General features: G+C 46.5%; 2 protein-coding genes across 2 annotated transcripts in view; one reads left to right on the forward strand and one right to left on the reverse strand.

Moving 5' to 3' along the window:
• LOC147031879 (uncharacterized) overlaps positions 1 to 16,635 on the reverse strand; it is a 163,393-nt gene extending 146,758 nt beyond the window's left edge. The window contains exon 1 of the mRNA XM_085868525.1: positions 16,555 to 16,635. The gene's annotated coding sequence lies outside the window, so the exon portion shown is untranslated. The remainder of the gene's footprint in view (positions 1 to 16,554) is intronic.
• Positions 5,990 to 21,321, forward strand: LOC147031880 (uncharacterized). Its single transcript, XM_085859869.1, has 5 exons — positions 5,990 to 6,025; positions 11,755 to 11,880; positions 15,803 to 15,966; positions 19,293 to 20,265; positions 20,731 to 21,321. The coding sequence occupies exons 1-5, from the start codon at positions 5,990 to 5,992 to the stop codon at positions 21,319 to 21,321; spliced, it is 1,890 nt and encodes a 629-aa protein (XP_085715995.1).
• The last annotated feature ends 493 nt before the right edge of the window (positions 21,322 to 21,814 follow it).

The following is a 21,814-nucleotide window of genomic DNA, read 5'->3' on the forward strand; positions in this document are numbered from 1 at the left end:
TCGGTTATTCTGATAGTACGGAACGGGTCGCTTAAGTGGCCCGTGTCCGAAGTCGACCTGCGGCGAGGTGCGATCGCCCGGTCTACCCTCCGCGTGGGTACTTAGGTAGGTCGAATTTGGCGAGCAACCCTATCCCACGCGGGGGCTGATTGGCTCGATCGCGGTGAGACCGAAAGGTCCACCCGTGACTGGTTCCCGGCGTTAGTCCGAGAGGGTCACGACTGGATTGTCCGTCCGGTGGGCGACGTGCCACGATTCGAGTTACGTGGCCGCTCGCACGCCGGCGGGCGCGAATCCGCAACAATATATATATTGCCTTTCGGCCTCACCACGATCGTGCCAATCGGCCCCCCGCGTGGGATAGGGTTGCTCGCCAAATTTGACCTACCTAAGTACCCACACGGAGGGTAGACCGGGCGATCGCACCTCGCCGCAGGTCGACTTCGGACATGGGCCACTTTAAGCGACCCGTTCCGTACTATCGGGATAACTGAGCGGTGTTATCGTCAACCTCGACGGTTCGATTAATTATTGGGCGTATTTAGCCCACGACCAACCCTTTACGTGAAGTAAGATGGAGATTCAATAAAGGAAAAGACGAAGCGAAACAGGAAAAACAGTTCAACATAAAGCACATTTATTCCGCGGCAAACGGAAAGCACACATATACAATTATGCACCAAAAGCAAATGTAAAAATAGAAGAAACACACAATTCTGCACAAAAAGCAAATGCAACAATGCAGATCTACTACCGACTACCGAGCACACGGCAACACTTATGCAGTTTTACTTCACAGACGGCGCCGACAACACATATACTCAAAGCAAAAGAAAAAAGGGACCACCCTCAACGATGAGGGGGGCAGACGGGCCTGGGGCCGAGACCGCGTCGAGCCTACCCGTCTGGTGATGAGCCGCAAAATGGCGGTGGCGCCCCGACTCCGCGGGCCTCGCTGGCACTGCCTGGAATGGGGTGGGAACGGGGCCCCCTTCTCACACTATCTCAGCACGGGGGGAAACAGGAGGGGGTTGTTGATGCTCGGGGGAAAGAGGATATCTGGCTGGCTTGGGTCCCGCGACGAGCGACTCCACTGCGACCTTGGTCGCGTTACCGGCCTCCCCTCTCCGCAGCTCCCCGACTCTGACACGAGCGCAGACCTCCACAAAGATTCCTGGCTTCTCCAGCCTCTCCAGACCCCGACAGACACTCTCTCGACTGCTTTCGCCGCCGCCACAACTCTCCAACTCTTTCCTCTTCTCAACTCCGTCCAACTCTTCCCAACTCAACTGCCCAACTCTGTCCAACTGCCTTCTTTTCTCAACTCCTTTCTCTGACTGCCTCAACTCTTCAACTCTTTCCTCTTCTCAGAAACTCTTCCCACTCCTCAACTCCGTCCAACTGCCCTGATTCGCTCCGCGCTCGGCGCTTTATAGTGCGACAGGAGAAATCATATGCAGATTTTTGGATCAGGAATGGCTCGGGGGCGGAGCCACGCTCCCCGTTGGACAGAGGAAAAGTGGGCGTGAATCATTCTTGATCCGCTAATCTGCATATAGCGATTATACTCCGACGTGCCTGGAGGCGGGGCCAAATCGCCCCACGCTCGCTGATAGGACGGAACAGAAGTGGGCGTGAATCATTCTTGATCCGATTTCTCGGAAAGGCTGGTGTTTTTGCACCCGCTGCTCGGTGCGCGCCCTGTACGAGTCCAGTATCGGTGCCCACAAGCGGCGCGGGAATGGCGGTGATGCGATGGTTGCGAGGGCGAGTTGTGACGGTAAAGGTCGTGGCTGTTGGCGTTGTTGTTGTGAAGCGGCGTTGCGGTTGGTGGTTGTTGTGTGATGGCTGTTGAGACGTGGTTGGTGGTGGTTGTGGTGGTAGTAATGGCGGCTGGTCCAAAATAAAGATAGTAAAAGAAAAACGGCTATCTAAAAGGGTCGCAGCCTGAATGAATGACATTTATTCCCTCTAAACAACGGGTTTGGGCTAACTACACATCTACTTACAGAGATATCTCACCTACGGGACCTGAATGGTGGTTTGCGAATTTCGTCAACCACAACAATATATATATATATATATATACATATACACATATACATATATATATATATATACATATACACATACATATATATATATACATATACACATATACATATATATATATACATATACACATATACATATACATATATATATACACACATATACATATATATATACACACATATACATATATATATACACACATATACATATACATATATATATACATATATATATATACATATATATATATATATATATATATATATATATATATATATATATATATATATATGGTTACGAATTTGTAATTCAATTGCACACAACATGCAGGTTCCCTTAGTCAGCTATGTCGATAAGTGCATGTTCCCGAGATAGCTCACCTTCCATTGTTTAAATGTTTTGAAATCAATTAGATGCGCTGCGGATCGATTTAATAGTTAGGGAGCGAACAATGGAGACGTCCCTCCCCCTCTTCTGCGAAGAGGGAGAAGAACCCTGCGGTGACGTCAACTCCCTCCCACCCGTGGTTGAGCGGGGAGTGAATCACGAGGGCATGAGTCACGCCGTGTGCGGGGGAGGGGGTGCAAAGGATAAAGAGGACATCTTTTCTTTGCTCAAAAAGAGTCCCGGGGGAGTCCCGTGGTAGGGCTGAGTTCGTGTGGGAGTCCCGTGGTAGGGCTGAGTTCGTGGGCTGAGCTCGAGGGAGTCCCGTGGCAGAGTTCATGTGGGAGTCCCGTGGCAGAGTTCGTGAAGAGTCCTGTTCTGAGTCCCGTGTGCAGAGTCCCGTGGGAGGAGTAAGCTTTTTGCTTCGGCTGGCTCAGTGAGCTTCGGCTGCTGCTTTGCTTTGGAAGGAACTTGAGCCAGTTGTTCGGCTCGAGCTGCAAGTGGAGGCTTCTTCCTCTTCTTCTTGGTTCGTGGAGCTTTTGGTTCTCCATTTTGTTTCCCGGCATGGTGCGACGCATCGGCCTCTTCTTGGAGTTGCATCCTCGGGGAAGCGACGATCGACAGGAAGGATCGGCGCCTCGTCTCACCGGCACGTGTTGAGAAGCGCGGGAGGATTCGCAGGAGCTCGGGAAGGATCGCGGCGATTGGATCCAGCTCGCTCTCGCTGGAGCCCGGGTCCGGACAAGTTGAAGACCACACGAGGTGGAAAGGTTCGAATCAAGCTCTGAGTTTCAGCTCACCTGTCCTCCGAGCTGGAGCTCATGATTAAAGGCCTCAGCCACCGTTTCTTGTGTGTGTGTGTGTGTGTGCGTGTGTGTGCGCGCGCGCGCGCGCGCACGCACGTGTGTCCGTGGGCCCGTCTAATAAGTAGGAACTGCTGTGAAGTGTAAATGACTGTACATAATAAGTAGACGGTTGTAGTTCTTTTGTTGCTTGTAGAATTGCATGCGTGTTTTGCCTTATTTAATTGCATATGTGTTTCATTATAATAAATGTCCTTGTGTGAATGTAAACCTGCTCGTTGCGTTCATTCCCTCATTGACTGAACATTTCGTGTATTGGGAGTTAGAAAGCCGTTGGTTTGCCGTAATAGGGGGACATATGGACCGGCGGTTCTCGGCGATTACGCTGCTCGGAATCGCGCACGGACAAGCTCGCCTCGGCGGTTTGTTCCGTACGAGTTTCATCGAGGGTGGAATACCCCGGTAGTTGGATCACATGGGTATTTAGGTAAATTGAAGATTGGCAATCGACCCGACCCCACGTGATCTGCCGATTGGAGTATTTTGGTTCTTGTACAAGGACCCATCGCTCGGAGTTATCCGGGCGGCGATCTATATTCCGGGCGATCGGTCGGGCCGACTCGACTTGCGGCTCCGTTCAGAGCGGTCGGCGGGCGGCCGACGACCCCCGGAACCGTAACAATATATTATGCTTTATGACTGAACACACACACACACACACACACACACACACACACACACACACACACACACACACACACACACACACACACACACACACACACACACACACACACACACACACACACACACACACACACACGTCAGAAAGGCTGTACACACGACACAACAGAGTTCGTAAAGTAATCCGCTGGCACATCTGTGAAAACTTTGATATCCCAGTTCCAGAAAATTTGCACAAACACGAACCACAAGTAATCACTGAAAACATGGAAGTACTGACCGCTCACGCACGACTTTATGATCCCATCAAGCATGAACATTGAAAACAAAGCGTTGTGACCAGATACCATACTAAGCCCACCAAAAAAAGAGAGAAGAATGCATTGCTGATTGAGGTGTTAGTACTCGTGATTTTGGACTAAACGATGCAGAAATCAAGAAAATGACCAAACACCAAGACCTCAAGAATGAAATGAGGAGATCCTGCTAGCTAAAGAATGCCAAAGTTGGACCAGTGGTAGCTGGAGCTACAGGAATTATGACAAAAAATCTCACAAAGATATTAAACATAGGGGCAATAACCCTGGGTACTCACCTGGTAGTGGCTGGATAAGATAACCAAGCAAACATTGATAGGCATGGATGACCCACAAAATATATCATGGAGAAGAAAGTAAATACCTATGGATTTTTTTTTTTAATGACATGAACAATCCTTGGTTCATCATGGGTGATAAAGGTCGTGGTCAAGCTTCATCGAAGTTGCGTGTGTGGTTTCAGAAAAGAAAGCAAATACATATTTTTTGGGGGGGGTGGGGCAACCCCCCCCACCCTTCCCCCATAGAACCGCTTAGACCCCAATTGTTTTTAATGTCGTGAACAAACTTTGGTACATCACGGGTGGTGAAGATGGTGGTCAAGTTTCATCGGAATTGCATGTGTAGTTTCTGAGAAGAAAGTTAATGCACGTTTTGGGGGGCAACCCCCCTCTCCTCATTGTCCCTCCTAATCTCCAATTTTTTTTGATGTCATGAACAAACTTTAGTACATCATGGGTGGTGAAGATGGTGGTAAAGTTTCACCAGAATTGTATGTGTAGTTTTGGAGTAGAAAGCAAATACTTATTTTGTGGGGCAACCCCCCTTATATCCCCTTCGAGTCAGATTTTTCTCATGTCATGAACAAACTTTGGTACATCATGGGTGGTGAAGGTTGTCACGAAGTTTCAACAGAATTGTGTGCATCGCTTGAGAAGAAAGCAAATACCTCTTTGGGGAGGTAACCCACTCCCACTCTCCTCCCCCCCCCCCGCAAACTCCCTCTGTAGACCCCATCAGACTCCGGGGTTTTTTCTTTTATGCCATCACGGGTGATGAAGGTTGTGGTCAAATTTTATTGACATCGTGTGTGCAGTTTCAGATAAGAAGTTGCAAGTATTTGTGGACCGAATGACGGACAGACCGATAGACCGATAGTGTGTTATCCCATAAGCTCCCAGGAACTACGTTCTTGGTGAACTAAAAATGAATAGGTTGTGTCACCTTCTGCATATCACTTGGTATATTTTTCCATTTTTTTTTTCCTGATTAATCGACTGAAGTCTCTCCCAAAAGGAGTATTTGACAAACTCACAAAACTTACAAGGCTAGACCTGGATTACAACCAGCTGAAATCTTTGCCGTCTGGAGTGTTTGACAAGCCTACTTTGCCAATAGTTTGAGTTGGGCCAATCTCATGTTTAAAAGACACAATATGGATAGTATATCCAATGGTGAGCAGAGACTGACTCACATGATGTGTGAAGGATATTTGTTGAGATATTGTTGAATTTTCCTTTGTAGAAGACAGCGTCCATCTATTGGCAGCTTTTATTTAAAACTAGCAAATACAACCCTTCACATATGAGATTACCACAATACAGGAGGAACTGTCAGCTTTACCTGACCTCTCCTCGTGATATACGTGAAATGAGGAAATGATCCTGCAGTGCTTTTTTGGTTAAACTACACCAGGAGAGACTGGAGCTGGTTGTTGCTTAGACTAAGTGTCTCAAGTGTCACAAGATGGTCGAATACACCTGGAGGGAGAGTCTGCAGTTGGTTTGAATACAAAGCTTGAACGACGCTTCGGAACCGAGAACACAACAAAACTGTGCATAATTCTTCAATAATCATCAACTTGTGGAACTTTTAGTAATTAATAAACACCAAAGTTACTTGATCAATTAAGCTGAACAGTGAAAGTTTACATTGTAATAAAGAAAGTTTTTGTTCTTTTTTTTTTTTTTTGGGGGGGGGGGGGAAATCGATTAAAAATTTTGAACAAAATATGAAACATGATAAACTGAGAGAATTTAATTTTAACATACCCAAAAACTAACCTTTTTGAAACACAAACTGTGAATTTTGTAACCTTCATTGATTGTGAACTCTTTTGGTGGCTATCAGAAAGGCAGACTGAAGTCATCCGAGAGGCTGAGTTTTTTTTCGGTGTTTACTTTGAGGAATAAGTTGCAATCATACTCTAATTCGAGAAATGCTTGTGTGTTTTTTTTGTCTTCAAAGTATTCCTGAACCGCTGGGTGGAATGAGTTAAAACCTGGTGGTTGTCCTTAGGCCTTCGGGTGTGCACGGAAAGCTCTTAGGTGGTAAAACTTTTTTAAACTCTCGGAGGATGAAACTGTCAATCCAAACATGTGTTTGATATTAACCTTATGCCGCCAAAGTGAACTCAATAAAGCAGAGATACCGAGCACAACAAACATCACGCAGATTGACTTTCCCCTGAAAAACTAATATGCCTGTCAGTTGGAATTGTCATGTCACGCTTATGGTTTGACATGAAAAAAAATTGGTACGAAAATCTTTGACGTCGTGACGTTGCCGGGACACAAGAAAATTTGCAGGGACATACGGACGGACAAGCCGAAGACATAATTCCACAGGTGGAGAGAGAGGCGGGGGAGAGAGAGAGAGATGGGGGGGGGGGAGAGATGATGGAGCGAAGGGAAGGGAGAGCATGGAGGGAGGGGAGGGGAAAGTAGAGGATGGAGGGAAGGGAGGGAAGGTCGAGGACAGAGAGAAGGTGGGGGGGAGGATAAAAGACAGAGGTTCAGGAAAGAAGGGGGCAGAGCGAAGGAAGCGGAGGGGGTGGTAGAGGAAGGAGGGAAGGGAAGCTCGGAAGGGGGGAAGAGCGAGAAAGGGAGGGGGAGGTGGGGAGAGCGATGCCTCACCAAACGTTGCTGTACACTGCGGTAGGGAGAGTGCGATGAGGGGGTAGGAGAAAGACAGAGACAGAGGTGTGGGAGGAGAGTGCTGCATTTTATTATGAGGGGGGGGGGGGAGAGTGAGGAGGGGACAGAGAGAGAGGAGTAGAAAAAAAAAAAAAGAGAGAAAGGTGAGGGGTGGAGGTGGGGTTCGTGGAGAGAATGATGTTCTGCTGAATGACCGAACACACACACACACACACACACACACACACACACACACACACACACACACACACACACACACACACACACACACACACACACACACACACACACACACACACACACACACACACACACACACACACACACACACACCTGCAAAAACTTTGATATCTCAGTTCCAGAAAATTAGTGGGACCATGAACCAAAAGCAAACACTAAAAACATGGAAGTACCGCTCACGTACGTCCTAATGATTCCCTCCAGCATGAACATCGAAAACAATGCATTCAGACTAGATATCATACTTAGATACAAAAACTGAAGAAGGAATTGCAAATTGAGGTGTTAATTTTAGTGATTTTGCGCATTCTTCACGTGCTTGCTGGCAAGTGCGCGTGGGCGGAGCCTAACAGAGGCATGGCGTCCCTCTAAGCCAATCGGCAAGGAGCGGGCGTCTCACCGCCCCGTTTGACTCAGCACCAGCGCCATTCGGCACGTGGCCGAAGGCGAGGAGGTGGGTGGAGCCTCCGTCGCTTCGGCTCCAAGCTCCAGCCAATGAGCGGAGGGCGAGCACGACACGCACGCCTCAGCCAATGGGGAGGCCGCCACGAGTCGCGTGAGAACTCCTCGTCCAATCAGGAGGTGAGTGGTGAGAAAAAGAAGCCCCTCCCTCCAGAGAAGAGATAGACGGGACGGCGCGGTGTCCGCACCTTCGGGTCTGGTGTCGCTGCCGAGCTTCAGGTCTCGTGTTGCTGCCGGTCTTCTGGTCTCGTGTCGCTGCTCGACGCTTCTGGTCTTCGGGTCTCATGTCGCTGCTCGACGCTTCTGGTCTTGTGTCGTCGCTGGCGCTGGTCTGGTCAACTCGACGGTTCTGGTCTCGTGTCGTCGCTGGCGCTGGTCTGGTCACATCTCAACGCGGCTGGTCTCATCCTGGTTCGCTCGTCTCCTTGAAGACCGCACGAGGCGGGAAGGTCCCTTTCGTTTCTTTTGGGTGTGCGTCTGTCTGTGGGCCCGTCTTCAAGTAGGAACCGTTAAGTGCTTTTTGCCTTGTACATATTGCATTTCTTATAGTCGGATAACTCTGCCCTTTATGGGTTCCCTCCCCACCTCTTGTAAATAAATATCCATTTGTTGAATGTTTCAGCTCGTTTTTGTGTTTCTTTCATTGGCTGAGCACGGTGCGTGTTGGGAAATTTGGGAAGTGGCAAATTGCACATTTGGACCAACGGGACCTCAGTAACCATCCGCTCGGGTTACGCACGAGACGAGCACGCATACGGCTCGTCCCGTACGAGTGCAGTCGAGGGTGTGAATCCTCGGTAGCTCGCCACGTGGGCCTCCAGGTATTTTTAAGTTTGGCAAATAACCCTGTACCATGTGTTTGATTTATTGACGATTCACGGTCCTGGAAGGGATCCGTACCCTCGGAGTTATCCGAGGGGGACGATCTCGATTCCAGGTGTTCGGTGGAGCCGACCATACTGCTCCACCTAGCAGTCGTGCTCACAGCCGACGCCGGGCTCTGCAACAATACGACCCTCTTCGAGTCGCCAGGACATGGCAGGACGGACGGCGAGGGGGTGGGTTGGGGGTCATGAGAAGAGCGGTCCGGGAGTTCGGTTCGGAGCTCGAGGCCGTGTCGCGCTGGATGTACAAATGAGACTGCTTCCGGCCCGAGGAGCCTGCAGGGTGTGGTTAGGCCTGCTGTGGCCCAATAGGGAAACGCGATTCGGGTTATGGCACGTCGTTTCGGGTCGTCACCCCACCCTTCTTCGCCTGGGGCTGAGAAAAGGAGGATCGCGAATCCGTTCGCCCTCTTTTTCGCCAGTCTGCATTACCTACTCCTTCGCCTCTCTGCTCAGCCCTCTTCATCACTGCTCAGCCCTCTTCATCACTGCTCCGCCCTCTTCATCACTGCTCCGCCCTCTTCATCACTGCTCCGCCCTCTTCATCACTGCTCCGCCCTCTTCATCACTGCTCCGCCCTCTTCATCACTGCTCCACCCTCTTCGTCACTGCTCCTTGTCTGCTCATTGCTGGAACGCTCAAGCGGAGCATCCCACGGAGGTACACGCTACACTCGCAGACCTATGCACAACTCGGCTTGGAATATTTTGCCTCACGCATCTTCTCTCCTCTCTCCCTCTTTCCACCCCTCCATCTCGTCCCCTTTGGACGCACAAAGAGCATCCATTTCTGATTTGCAATCACAGTTTCCTCTGGCAAGACACCACACCTCCCATAGTGCATCAAACCACACCTCCCACTCCCACACCTTGGACACCAGTATTTTCTCCCTTCTGCCTCCCCCAAAACGTACCGGGTTGCATTGACCGCGCCAGGTATTGTGAGGCCGTTAATCCTCATTTGCTCTTTCTTTCTGGCCATGTAATCTTCCGAGTGTGTGTGTGTGTGTGTGTGTGTGTGTGTGTGTGTGTGTGTGTGTGTGTGTGTAATGCCACCTGTCCGAGCATAAGTGAAGATTGTGGAAGTTCCAATGGGATAAGTCTGCTCTGATCTGCTTTTGATAATTGCTTGCCTTTTGTCGCACCCCACAAATTCCTTGCTATCCTCTGCTGTCCATAATAAACCCCATACCTTTCCTCACTTGAATGTAAATTAATTCTTGGATGGAAATGTTCCAAGCTCGTTTTCGTCTTTTCCTTCATCGATCCAGCATGGTTCGTATCCTTGCCTCACCGGGACGTTATCCCCCAACGATCTGTTTGCCTCGCCGGTACGTCTTTGGGCAGTTATGCTCGGCTGCATCTCGTCCGGGAAGGTGATCCAGTTTGAACAAGGTGAATTGAGGGCGTGTCCCCCTGTAATGATATCACATGACCATTAGGTAAACAGTATTCATTAGACGAAGGACCCAAAGTCACGTGGTCAAGTTATTGGCATTCACGGTCGATTGGCGAACCGCCGCATTACGGAGTTATTCTGTGCGACAACCTGCGATTCCAGAGAGTCTGGTGGGAACTCAAGGGAGCTTTCCCCCTCCCCCCGTGGTCTTATCGCCGCGGACCCCGGGTTCACAACAACAGAAACATCCCACACACACAAATATATGAACACCCAACATATCAAATCACGACACACATTCACACATAAACACATACACATATATGATGTACGAGAACATAATATTGGAGATCACTCGATGTAAACGAACACAAGAAAGCCGGCGGGCATTTTGAATAAAATAAAATAAATAAATAAATAAGAAGAACCTCCTCCGCCATTTTAACACAATCAACTGGACATTCCAAGTATCACCAGGACGGTGGTTTACAAGGCTGTTACACGGACACGGCCATCAAGGTTCCTTCATGTAATTTATCTTCTCCGACATCTCAACCACAACAACTCGAACCAGACATCGACGAACCTCAAAGATGGCGCCGCGAGCCGGTCACGTGGTCTCCGTGATTGATGGACCCACAATGCATCACTCGTTCATCGGTTCAAACGAATTACTTTACAGGTTAATTAACAGAGTTTCACGGAACACACTGAGAATATAAATTAAACAAAACCAAAAATAAACATTTTACAACATCACGTGATGTCCTTATGTGCAAGTACAATAACATCCGGTTCAATCGAAGGTCATCGCGATCCGCTCACATGTGACATCACATCCTGTGACGTTTCTCCATGCATTATACAATCATTATACATTGTATTATAACACAGTTCGAATACCCTGGAACAATTGAGGAAGTTAATCACCGAGTTCACCTCGCCACAATCATTGTGAAAATGCCGTTTTCTCCAAACACGGTTATCTGAGGGAAACTGATCCTGAAAGGGGATTCTTCATTGTGACGTTGGGTGAGTGTGACGTGTGACGTGTTATTTAGGGTTTTCTTTAAAATGACAAAATGTGCGGATCTCATTTATCACTCATTTTGGAACTCAAACAGTAAGTGTCATGTTCATATCTGATGTCATGGAATAAAAAAAAAAAAATCTGTCGATGACGTCACAGTCGACATTCAATTTAACACATTCAATCGGGGAAATGAGAGGGGGGCGAGAGAGAGGGGGCGAGAGAGGGCTGCACATACTGGCACTCACCTTCGGGCACTCACCTACAGGCACGCACCTGCGGGCCCGCTCTAGTGAAGAATAAATCGTTAAATTACCAGTTGCACGATCTGGAATCTCAACATTTCGCATGACGTCACCGGTCATAGTCCATCCATAAGTTTTTGTGATATCGTGCCATACATCATATTGACCCCATCTTTGAATGGTGACGAATCAGCGAAAAATTAAAATAAATAATCCAATCTGTATCCAGATCTGGTTCAATTCGAACTCGGCACACACCGAACCATTGTGACGTCACAGTGGGTGTTCATCGTCACAATGACAATTCCATCAACAGGAAATACGTAAGGAAGAGACGTCGTTGAAGCGTCAGTTGGAGGATCGACGTGGAGCAGAGATGTTGTTCTACATCGTGATCTTCGTGTTGTTCGTCCTTGGTGGAACTTGGCGATCTCCACGGCAGGTAAGAGGGGATTGTAAGAGATCACGGACTCGGGAAGGTTCACAACAACAAAGGAGTTTGTTTATCAGTTGTTCATTAAGTAGTTGTTTGTGCTTTGATGTTAAAGCGAACAGGTGTTGTATTGAGAGTTTGTAACACAACGAGTTGTCCGTGTCCGCACGGGATTCCACACGGGATACCGATGGAGAAGGGAAAATACAAATGGCGTCTTCTCTCACCGAGTGGGCAAGTTTGGAGAAACAATTTACATCGATTACCACACGTGATGGAAGTGGTGTTCAGCGTGACAATGGGAGTTGTAATGGTGGTGGAGGGGTTGTTGATGGTGATATTTTTTGTTGTGATGGAAACGGCGGTGATAGTGGTGGTGGGAGTGGTGGTGATGGAAAAGAAAATTTTATTTATTCTTTCGTAAATTTCCTTAATTGTTAAATTAAAACTATTTTGCACTTTCCTGGATTTAGAGATAAACTCTTAACATTTTAATAATCTATTTAAGAACCTGTCATCATGATGGAGCATGGTCACAGTGCATGATGACGTCACAGTCGAACAATCGATCTATAATTCCAGCAATCTGTGTGTGTGTGTGTGTGTCTGTCTGTCTGTCGATTTGTTTGTGACTGCCGTTTCTCGACAACCGCCGGTCCGATCTGATTGAAACTTGCCAGGAATATTGCCGGGGACCCGCGGATGTGCCTTTTCAAGGTTTTATATTAATTGGACAAGCGGTTCCCAAGTTACAGCCATTTATTTACCAAACCAATGACAGGACACGGTGCTATGACATCACGAATGACGTCACAATTAATGTTTTTTGTTTTTTTTTGCACGATTGACGGTCCGATCTGATTGAAACTTGCCAGGAATATTGCTGGGGACCCGCGGATGTGCCTTTTCAACGTTTGACATTAAACGTCGAGCGGTTCCCAAGTTATGGCCATTTATTTACCAAACCAATGACAGGACACGGTGCTATGACATCACGAATGATGTCACAAATAATGTTTTTGTTTTTTTTGCACGATTGACGGTCCGATCTGATTGAAACTTGCCAGGAATATTGCTGGGGACCCGCTGATGTGCCTTTTCAACGTTTGACATTAAACGTCGAGCGGTTCCCAAGTTACGGCCATTTATCTGTCGACAAATATCTGCGAGAGAGGGGGACGGGAGAGGGGGGATGAGAGTGGGGGCGAGAGAGGAGGGGGGAGAGAGGAAGGGCGAGAATAGGGGGAGAGAGGGGGAAAGAGAGAGGGGGAGAGAGGACTGGGGAGAGAGGAAGGGTGAGACTCGGGGGTGCAAGAGAGGTGGGAGAGAGAGGAGGGGGAGAGAGGAAGGGCGAGACTATGGGGGAGAGATGGGGGGCAAGAGAGGGGGAGAGAGAGGGGGAGTGAGGGGGGATGAGAGTGGGGGGCGAGAGAGAGGGGGCAAGAGAGGGGGATGAGAGTGGGGGGGCGAGAGAGGGGGGCGAGAGAGAGGGGGCGAGAGAGGGATGCACATTCTGGCACTCACCTTCGGGCACTCTACTACAGGCACGCACCTACGGGCCCGCTCTAGTGAAGAATAAATCGTTAAATTACCAGTTCCCCAGTTTGATGCTTGACACGTGCCAGCGACCAGAGATGACGTGGGTTATCATCGTGGTCTTGCTGGTCCTCGGTAGTGGAATCTATAGATCACCCCGGTACGTTAGTGAGGATTGGAAGAGACCCTCGGGAAAGGTTCACACAAAATGGCACACGTTGGTACTGTTCCCAAGTTGGGTGAACCGGATGTGTTTTTTGGTTTTACAGGGAAGCTGTAAAACATTTGGGACAACTGTAACTAAAAAAAACTGTAAAACATTGGGACATTTTTATTTTGACTGACCTGAGTTTGATACCACTGTAATCGAATCCGACTCTTAAAACTGCCATCCTTGTATACCACAGCCAGGATAGTGCCTCATAATGAGACAGCAGGCTTAATGTCCCATTCTTTCAGAGACCAAATTAAGTTGCCTGTCTTGTCCAATGGCAATGGTAATTTGTGCAAAGGCAATTCGCTTCCAGATTTTTTGTGGAAATCTAAGATTCCTGGAGTAGCCTTGAAAAAGGAGTAGGACGGTGTGTGTTGGTGCACAGGTTGAATCCCATATTTAATCTTCCTTCTCGGTCCTTTAAATGGTTGCGATCCCTCATTGCCGTGAGGATGTTTATGTTTCGGGTTCACTTCATGGTCGTGTCGATGGAGGAATCTTCACGGTCCTTTACTCGTTGGTGGACGTTTAAGATCCCACGGTGTTTCTCACAAAGAGGAGGCGAGTTATCTCCAGCATTCTGAACACATCACAAATTTCTTCCCAAACCCTCCAGGAAAACTGTGTTTGGCAAATCATTCTCACGAGACCGATATACCCAGTGTGGGTTCAACAAAACCTTCATCCTGCAGAGGACTATAAACGTGATGATGATGATGATGATGATGATGATGATGATGATGATGATGATGATGATGATAATGATGAAATGCACCTTGAAAAGTTGGGTCTAAAGTCTAAACCCTTGTCTGAAACAAATGATAAATTCTCGTACATTCGATGACCCATTGTGTTTGGACTCAAAACAAATTTCACGAACATCTTGTTCTTTGTCACGAGGTTTTGGATTTTGTAAAATAATTGCAAAAATATTGTTTAGTTAAATGACCTCCACCACCAAAGGTAAAGGAGGTGATTTTTTCACCCTTCTCTGTCTCTTTGTTTGTCTGTCTGTCTGTTTGTGTGCAGGATATCTCAAAAAGTTGTGGACAGGTTCGGTGTGTGACAAGGACGAACTGATTAGATTTTGGTGAAGATCCGGATCCGGATCCGGATCCAACTCCTAGAACTTTTAAGTGATTCTTCACCATTGAGAGATAGGGCCAAACAACCTTCACCAAACAACCAAACATACCAGCGATACCCGTGCACATGCATGGGATAGCAGTACAACATAGCTGGGAGCAGAAGACAGACCGTACACGGGGAATGACAAAAATACGCATTGTGCAAAATGCAAGTGGTACTATGGAACGCCAAGACTTCCCAAACATTGTCGGCATGTCCGCAAAGTGCCACAGCAATTTCATAGGGATCGTGTGACGGCGAGCCGAGTTTTTAGTGTGCAAGCTTGGTATTATAATGGAGAGATAGCACGATATATCTCAAAAAGTTGTGGACGGATTGTGGACGAAATTTTTACCATTGGTGTAACTACTCATGTGGAATGTTTTAATGATAATTATGACGTCATAAGTCACGTTGTGTGGCAGCCATATTGGAAAAACTGAAAAACTTAAGACCTCTGTATCTCTGAAAGCGCATGAAGGAAAAAAATTGAAACCACACATCGCAAGCACTCCTCATGGGGAATGAGTTTGATTTTTTAATGAGGTCATTGGTGCCCTCGTTATGATGTCATAATTGCAAATGTAGAATGCCGCATCCGATTAGTATAAACATTTTTGAGGGTCGTCTCATCCACAGAAAATTTTTTATTACATCATCGGTCACGTGATTTGGCAGCCATGTTGTTTAAGAAAACAATCACCTTCAAAAATCTTCTCTGAAGTGGCTGAACAAATCGAGGTGCAACTTTACACGTATGACCACCTGTCCATGAGGAACAAAAGGTTCACACATGTGATGTCATTGGTCACATGGTTGGCAGCCATATTTTCCCAAAAACTTATTTTTTTAAAAATACACCACTGAAAAGAAGTCCTGGTGAGGGTCTGCAACCTCCGATTGCCCTTTTTCTTGTTCAAAAATGTATTTTGGGCCTGATATGTTCTCACGGATCAAGCATTGCGTGGTGGCGGTATGCGTTCTTCCGAGTGTCCTTCTAGTTTCAAATGTAAAAAACATTTCTCCTGTCCCTGCCCTTTTCCATGTCCATAGATTTTCCAGCATGACGCTCTGGAGGAAGCAGAGTTCGCTTCCAGAGTTTGCGATGTCCTGATCATTGCAATTGTTATCTTCTTATTTGTGGTGGTAACATCATTCAAACCATCATACTGGATCAACAGGAGGAAGAATAACAGAAAGAAAAACCCCGTTCACTGGTAAGGAAGACAAGTGATGGTTTTATTAAAAATATAATTCCTTTCTCCAAGGGGACAAGATAGCTCAGGAATTTAAAACAAATTTACATTTCGTTTTCACAAATAACGAGCAGAGTACTCACCCTTGGGGGGGAGGGGGTCGAGCTTGTGCATCACTTGCTGAAAAAAGTGTAGTTTATGTTTTACAAGAAGACAATCGGTGTTTGTGTGGTGTGTCTGAAAGGTTATAGAATAGAGACAGTCGAAACGACAAAGGATCTGAAGCAGTGATCTTCACTATTTTTTAGAGAGGGGCCACTTTCACCGAGTGGACCTAAGGTGTGAGAGCCACCATACCACGTGCAAGACAAAGTAATGCAATCCTTCATGAAATCACGTGATATAACAGCCAGGTGAACTTAATAGAAGTCTGCATGTGCAACAAAACAATGTCGGCTTAATTATTAGAAACCAAAAATTGTACTACGAAGCCATCTCCTCAAGGTATACAAGCACAAATATGTGTATGTATGTGTTTTGATCAAAATAATACAGATAAGGTTACAACAATAAAATTAAGAACACAATAAGTTATATTTCAAAACTTACTTTGAAAGCTGGATGAGCAGAGGAGTGCCTGATGCTCCATGACCCTCTTCAAACAGTACAGCATTTGTCATCCATCATTGCAATCCTTGTGAGACAGTTCAAATGTTAATTTGTACATTTCTTCCTCATTTTCTTTATATGTTATTCATTGTGTAAAAGGTTGCTTCACATGTGTCTACATCCATCCATCCATTGGGACCATACTCTGTGCAGAGCATTTGTGCTGCGAAAGCAGTTTCCTTGGCTCTTGGGCATAATCCTAGATCGGTCGCCACTCCGACACAGGATACCAGAAAGCTGGCACTCATTTTGCCAACTTCAGAAGGATGACAGGCAGAGTCAACCCACCTGGTATTAATTCAACAGCCAAGTGGGATTTGAACTCAGGATCCCAGGATCCCAAGCCCACCACCCTAACCATGAAGCCAACACGAGGCATACATGTGCATGTACTGACAACAAATTATTCCTGATCCCGTAATGGCAGCCCACAGATGCCACACGTACACCTCCCCTCCCGATTCCCTTCTCTCTCCCACTAACCCCATTCCGTCCACTCCCCCACCTGAACCTCCCCTCTCTACCCGACTCCACTCGCTCTCTCTCTCTCTCTCTCCTCCACTCAACTCTCTCCCTCACTCCATACACACACACACACACACACACACACACACACACACACACACACACACACACTCACTCACGCTTCTTCCATGTGTTACTCCGGAGTTGGAGACATTCATTAGGTAATAAGGGACCAGATGAGTAATCATTTAAATAAATACAAGCTAAGTAAAGGTAGTCAGCATGGGTTTACCAAAGATCGTTCCTGTCCAACAAGTCTTTTAGAGTTCGAGGTTGCAGTATCTGATTGGGTGGATGATGGAAAGGCAGTGGACGATATATCGAGACTTTTTAAGAAGGCATTTGATAAGGTACCACATTGGAGGTTGTTAGCCAAAGTGAGGTCTTGTGGAGTGGCTGGTCAGGTAGCTAATTGGATTACAAACTGGCTTAGTGATAGAAAACAAAGAGTGGCTGTGAGTGAGAGGATGTCTTGCTGGGAAGATGTAAGCGTGGGGTATCTCAGGGATCAGTAATTGGACCATCATTATTCATTGTTTATATAAACCATTCGGATCGTGGGATGAAGAGTATGCTTTCCAAATTTTCAGATGACAGAAAGCTTGGAGGTAAAGTGTATAGCAGAGGGGGTGGTGATCAGATTGAGGAAAGTATTGATACGTGCATACATTGAGCAAAAGATTGGCAGATGGAATTTAACCTGAGCAACTGTAAGATGTTGGGGATGGGGAAGAACATTGAAAATAGAGATTACAGGATGCAAGGGGTAATTTTGGAGCGTGTCACACAGGAGAAGGGTGTCGGGGTGGTAATAGATACAGGAGGTAAGCAGGCAGCACAGTGCCAGGCAGCTATATGTGGGGAAAGCAAATAGGGTTTTAGGTTGTATTCAGAGGGGGATCATTTATAAATCAAAACAGGTGGTGTCAACATTGCATCAGAATTTAGTGAGGGCCACATCAACAACATTGTGTGACGTTTTGGTCACCACGACTTTGGAATGACGTAGCTGCCATAGAAAGGGTTCAGCACAGAGTTACGAGATGACTCCTGGCCTACCTTGACTCAGCGATGAGGAGCGGCTGAAGGAGACAGGGCTTAATACAGTAAAAAAGAGGTGGTTACGAGGAGATATGATGGAGATGTTTCAGATAAGGAAGGGTTTAAACATGATGAGTGCAGAAGAATGATGAGCAGACGAGACAGTGATCGGACCAGGGTTCATTCCTGAGAGTGAAGAAGAGGAGAGTTAAGACGGTAACAAGGCAGGGGACTTTTACTTCGAGAGTAGTTAATGCATGGAATGGTCTTCCTGGAAAGATAGTGGCAGCAGAAACAGTAGTGTTGTTCGTCTTTCGGCTGGTCCCGTTAGAGGTCGCCACAGCGGATCATCCGTTAGGGGTCGCCACAGCGGATCATCCGTGAGGGGTCGCCAGAGCAGATCATCCGTTATGATCCGCATACTGATTTGGCACAGGTTTTACGCCGGATACCCTTCCTGACGCAACCCTGGTCGCCTCTTACGACACAGGGATAAGGCTTGGGTTTCGCCATGATTCCGGTCTGCCCTACACCTGCGGCCCAGCGCAGAGCACCTGTCATCAAGCGATCCTCCAACCCAAGCCTCCGAGTAGCCGGATTACAGGCGCACGCCACAACGCCCGGTGGCAGCAGAAAAAGTAGATACATTAAAATTGGAATTAGATAGGAACCTGGAAGTTATGGAGATAGAGGAGTGTATGGATATTGGCAGGACTTTTAGGTCGCTTCAGCATGGATGGGTGATTGTGTGCTTTTGTCCGGAGTGCTGTTGGTGGGCTTCTTGTCAAGGGGTGTTCTGTGGTTGATGTTGTGTGTTTTTACCCAAACCCATGCACCCTCCTCTGGAAAGAAAGAAAAAAATAAGAATGAAACACAACTCATAAAAAACAAGAACAAGCCAATTAGCTGTTGGTTCAGATCCCAATCCAGATACGGCCCATCAGTGGGATACAAAACATAAACTGTTCAGCCCGGCGGAGGTACGCACTCCACTGAGTGCCTGTTCTCCTTATTTAATTCAATGTTTAACACTGCAACCTTTGTTCAAAGAGTTTCGGTTAAAGTCTACTGTTATTAACAATGCTGATATGGTTTGTGTTTGTTTCTTGCAGTTTTAAATGTGGCCGGAAACATTTTCTGAACAAAACGGGAAAGAAAGAGCAGCCGTTACTCGAGGAGGGTCAAAAACTGGAAGCAGAGTTAGCTCAACAACAGTTGCAGAAGGAAAAGGAAAAGGAACAACGAGAAAAGTTGTGGCTGAAGGAGAAAGAGAAATTGCAGGAAAAGGGTGAAAAATTGCACCAAATAGAAGAAGAGTTGAACGAAAGAGAGAGGTCAGTTCAGCTCAGAGAGCAAGCAGTGCAGGAAAAAGATGTACAACAGAGATATGAGGAAGAGGAATGGGTAAAAGAGAAAGAAAAGCAGAAGGAAAGAGAGGAACAACAGCAGAGGAAAACCAAGGAAGAGGAAATGAGGAACACAGTTGAGGAGGAGCAGAATAAAAAGCATGATGAAGAGGTAAAGAAAAGAATGGAGGATGAGTGGAGGCAGATCCAAGAGGAAGAGCAGAGAGAACGAGCGGAATTTGTACATTGGAGGGAATCAGTATATCAGGACCATACACGCCGTTGGCTTGAGATCGAAAGAAAAGAGAAAGAGATTCTCAAGAATAAGCACATGGTTGATAAATTGGAGAAAGAGATTTCCAAAAGGGAGGGAATGGTGCGGGAACAGCGGGCACGCTTCGAAAAACGGAAGGTGATGAAAAAACTTGGGTTAAAATATAGAGAGTTTAAAACACACCAACAAGAGGAAGTGATGAGAGAACAAGAAAAGTATGTCGGGAAAATGGAGAGAGTGCTGCACCAACGAGAACAATTGGAGCGTGAGCAGCAAGAGGAATTTTTAGAGACAAAGAAAGAAAAAGACAAGGAGTTCTTAGGAAGAGAGAATGAGGCACATCAACTGGAGCAAGAGCTTTGGAAAAGGGGAAACGATGTGTGTACTCGGGAAAAGGAGGTTTCGAAAAGTGAGGAAAAGGAACAGAGGCGAATAGAAGAGGAAAAGCAGAGACGAATAGAAGAGGTAAAGCAGAGACGAATAGATGAGGAAAAGCAGAGACGAATAGAAGAGGAAAAGCAGAAACGAATAGAAGAGGAAAAGCAGAAACGAAGAGATGAGGAAAAGCAGAAACGAATAGATGAGGAAAAGCAGAAACGAATAGAAGAGGAAAAGCAGAAACGAAGAGATGAGGAAAAGCAGAAACGAATAGATGAGGAAAAGCAGAAACGAATAGATGAGGAAAAGCAGAAACGAAGAGATGAGGAAAAGCAGAAACGAATAGATGAGGAAAAGCAGAAACGAAGAGATGAGGAAAAGCAGAAACGAAGAGATGAGGAAAAGCAGAAACGAATAGATGAGGAAAAGCAGAAACGAAGAGATGAGGAAAAGCAGAAACGAATAGATGAGGAAAAGCAGAAACGAATAGATGAGGAAAAGCAGAAACGAAGAGATGAGGAAAAGCAGAAACGAATCGATGAGGAAAAGCAGAAACAAAGAGATGAGGAAAAGCAGAGACGATTAGAAGAGGAAAAGCAGAGAGTAATTGAGAAACTTGACGATACCAAAGAGGAGGCAGAAGCAAGTGGTGGTGTGCACAAGGAAAACAGTGTCCAAATGATTGGTGATTGGAAATTCGGTCGACAGCAACAACAGAATGAGAATGGCGATGAGGGGTCTCAGTGTTGGAAACAGAAGGAACAGCTGAAGCAGCAAGATGAAGAGCTGTTCAAAAAAAAAGAAAAAGTTTGCTTCAAAAAAGAAATGAAGAAGCAGAGGCAGGCAGCAAAGAAAGGTGTGCAAATTGAATGGAAACCCAGTGGTGTTGGCTTGACACATCATCAACAGAAGTCACGCTGTGAGGAACAGCGGTTACAGACACGTCGCGTTGTAGAGGAGTTCCAGGAGGAGCAAAAGCCTCACCGCGATTACAGGCCACAGCAACAGCAGCAGAAGCAGCATGGTGGTGACAGCCCAAACCATATTCAACACCTTCAACAGGTAAGCATTCTTCAGTACTTCGGAGAAGTTGGGGTGAACATACTGGGTACAAATACAGCGAACCCCAAGATGAACACCTGAAGTTGAAATGCATTTTGGCACTTCATATTTTATAGACATCACTGTGAATACTTACATTGATGGAGAAGAATATACTTAATTGTGGCGATAATTGTTATTATATTTTTGGTGGGAAAGGTAACTTATTGGCATGGTCATCCCCACACAGGCTAAATCACAAGAATTTTAACTCCCCTTTAATGGCTGAGATCACCTAATTCACCTTTCCATTGGTTACCTGTTCTGTCAGTGCATTTCTTTCTGTGCCATATCCTGAACAAGTTATCAAAATGATGAACATATCAACGTATTTATTCTTTCATATTTTTATTGTTTTTCCAAAGACCCCTCAGAAGAGACACTCGTTCCCTCCTCCACCACCCTCGTACAGGAAACCATCCTCCCGGTTGGATCGTAAGTTACCAAGAATCTTACCTTACGTCACAAATTATTCCAAACATTGTCTAAATTACATGTTCTTCACCTCCATTGTGTCCCATTGTGTGTGTGCTTC

The sequence above is a fragment of the Eptatretus burgeri genome, chromosome 2 (genome assembly GCF_056783735.1).
Source record: "Eptatretus burgeri isolate ZD-2024b chromosome 2, Ebu_testis_v1, whole genome shotgun sequence".
NCBI classification, from domain to species: Eukaryota; Metazoa; Chordata; class Myxini; order Myxiniformes; family Myxinidae; genus Eptatretus; species Eptatretus burgeri.

What these genes read in the sequence shown, in the direction of transcription:
- LOC147031880 (XM_085859869.1), top strand. Translation starts at nt 5,990, where the DNA reads ATGGTCGAATACACCTGGAGGGAGAGTCTGCAGTTG. An exon ending in AAGAAAAACCCCGTTCACTG is followed by an intron (nt 15,967 to 19,292) that starts GTAAGGAAGACA and finishes TGTTTCTTGCAG; the next exon opens with TTTTAAATGTGGCCGGAAAC. An exon ending in AGCAGAGACGAATAGAAGAG is followed by an intron (nt 20,266 to 20,730) that starts GTAAAGCAGAGA and finishes GAGGAAAAGCAG; the next exon opens with AAACAAAGAGATGAGGAAAA.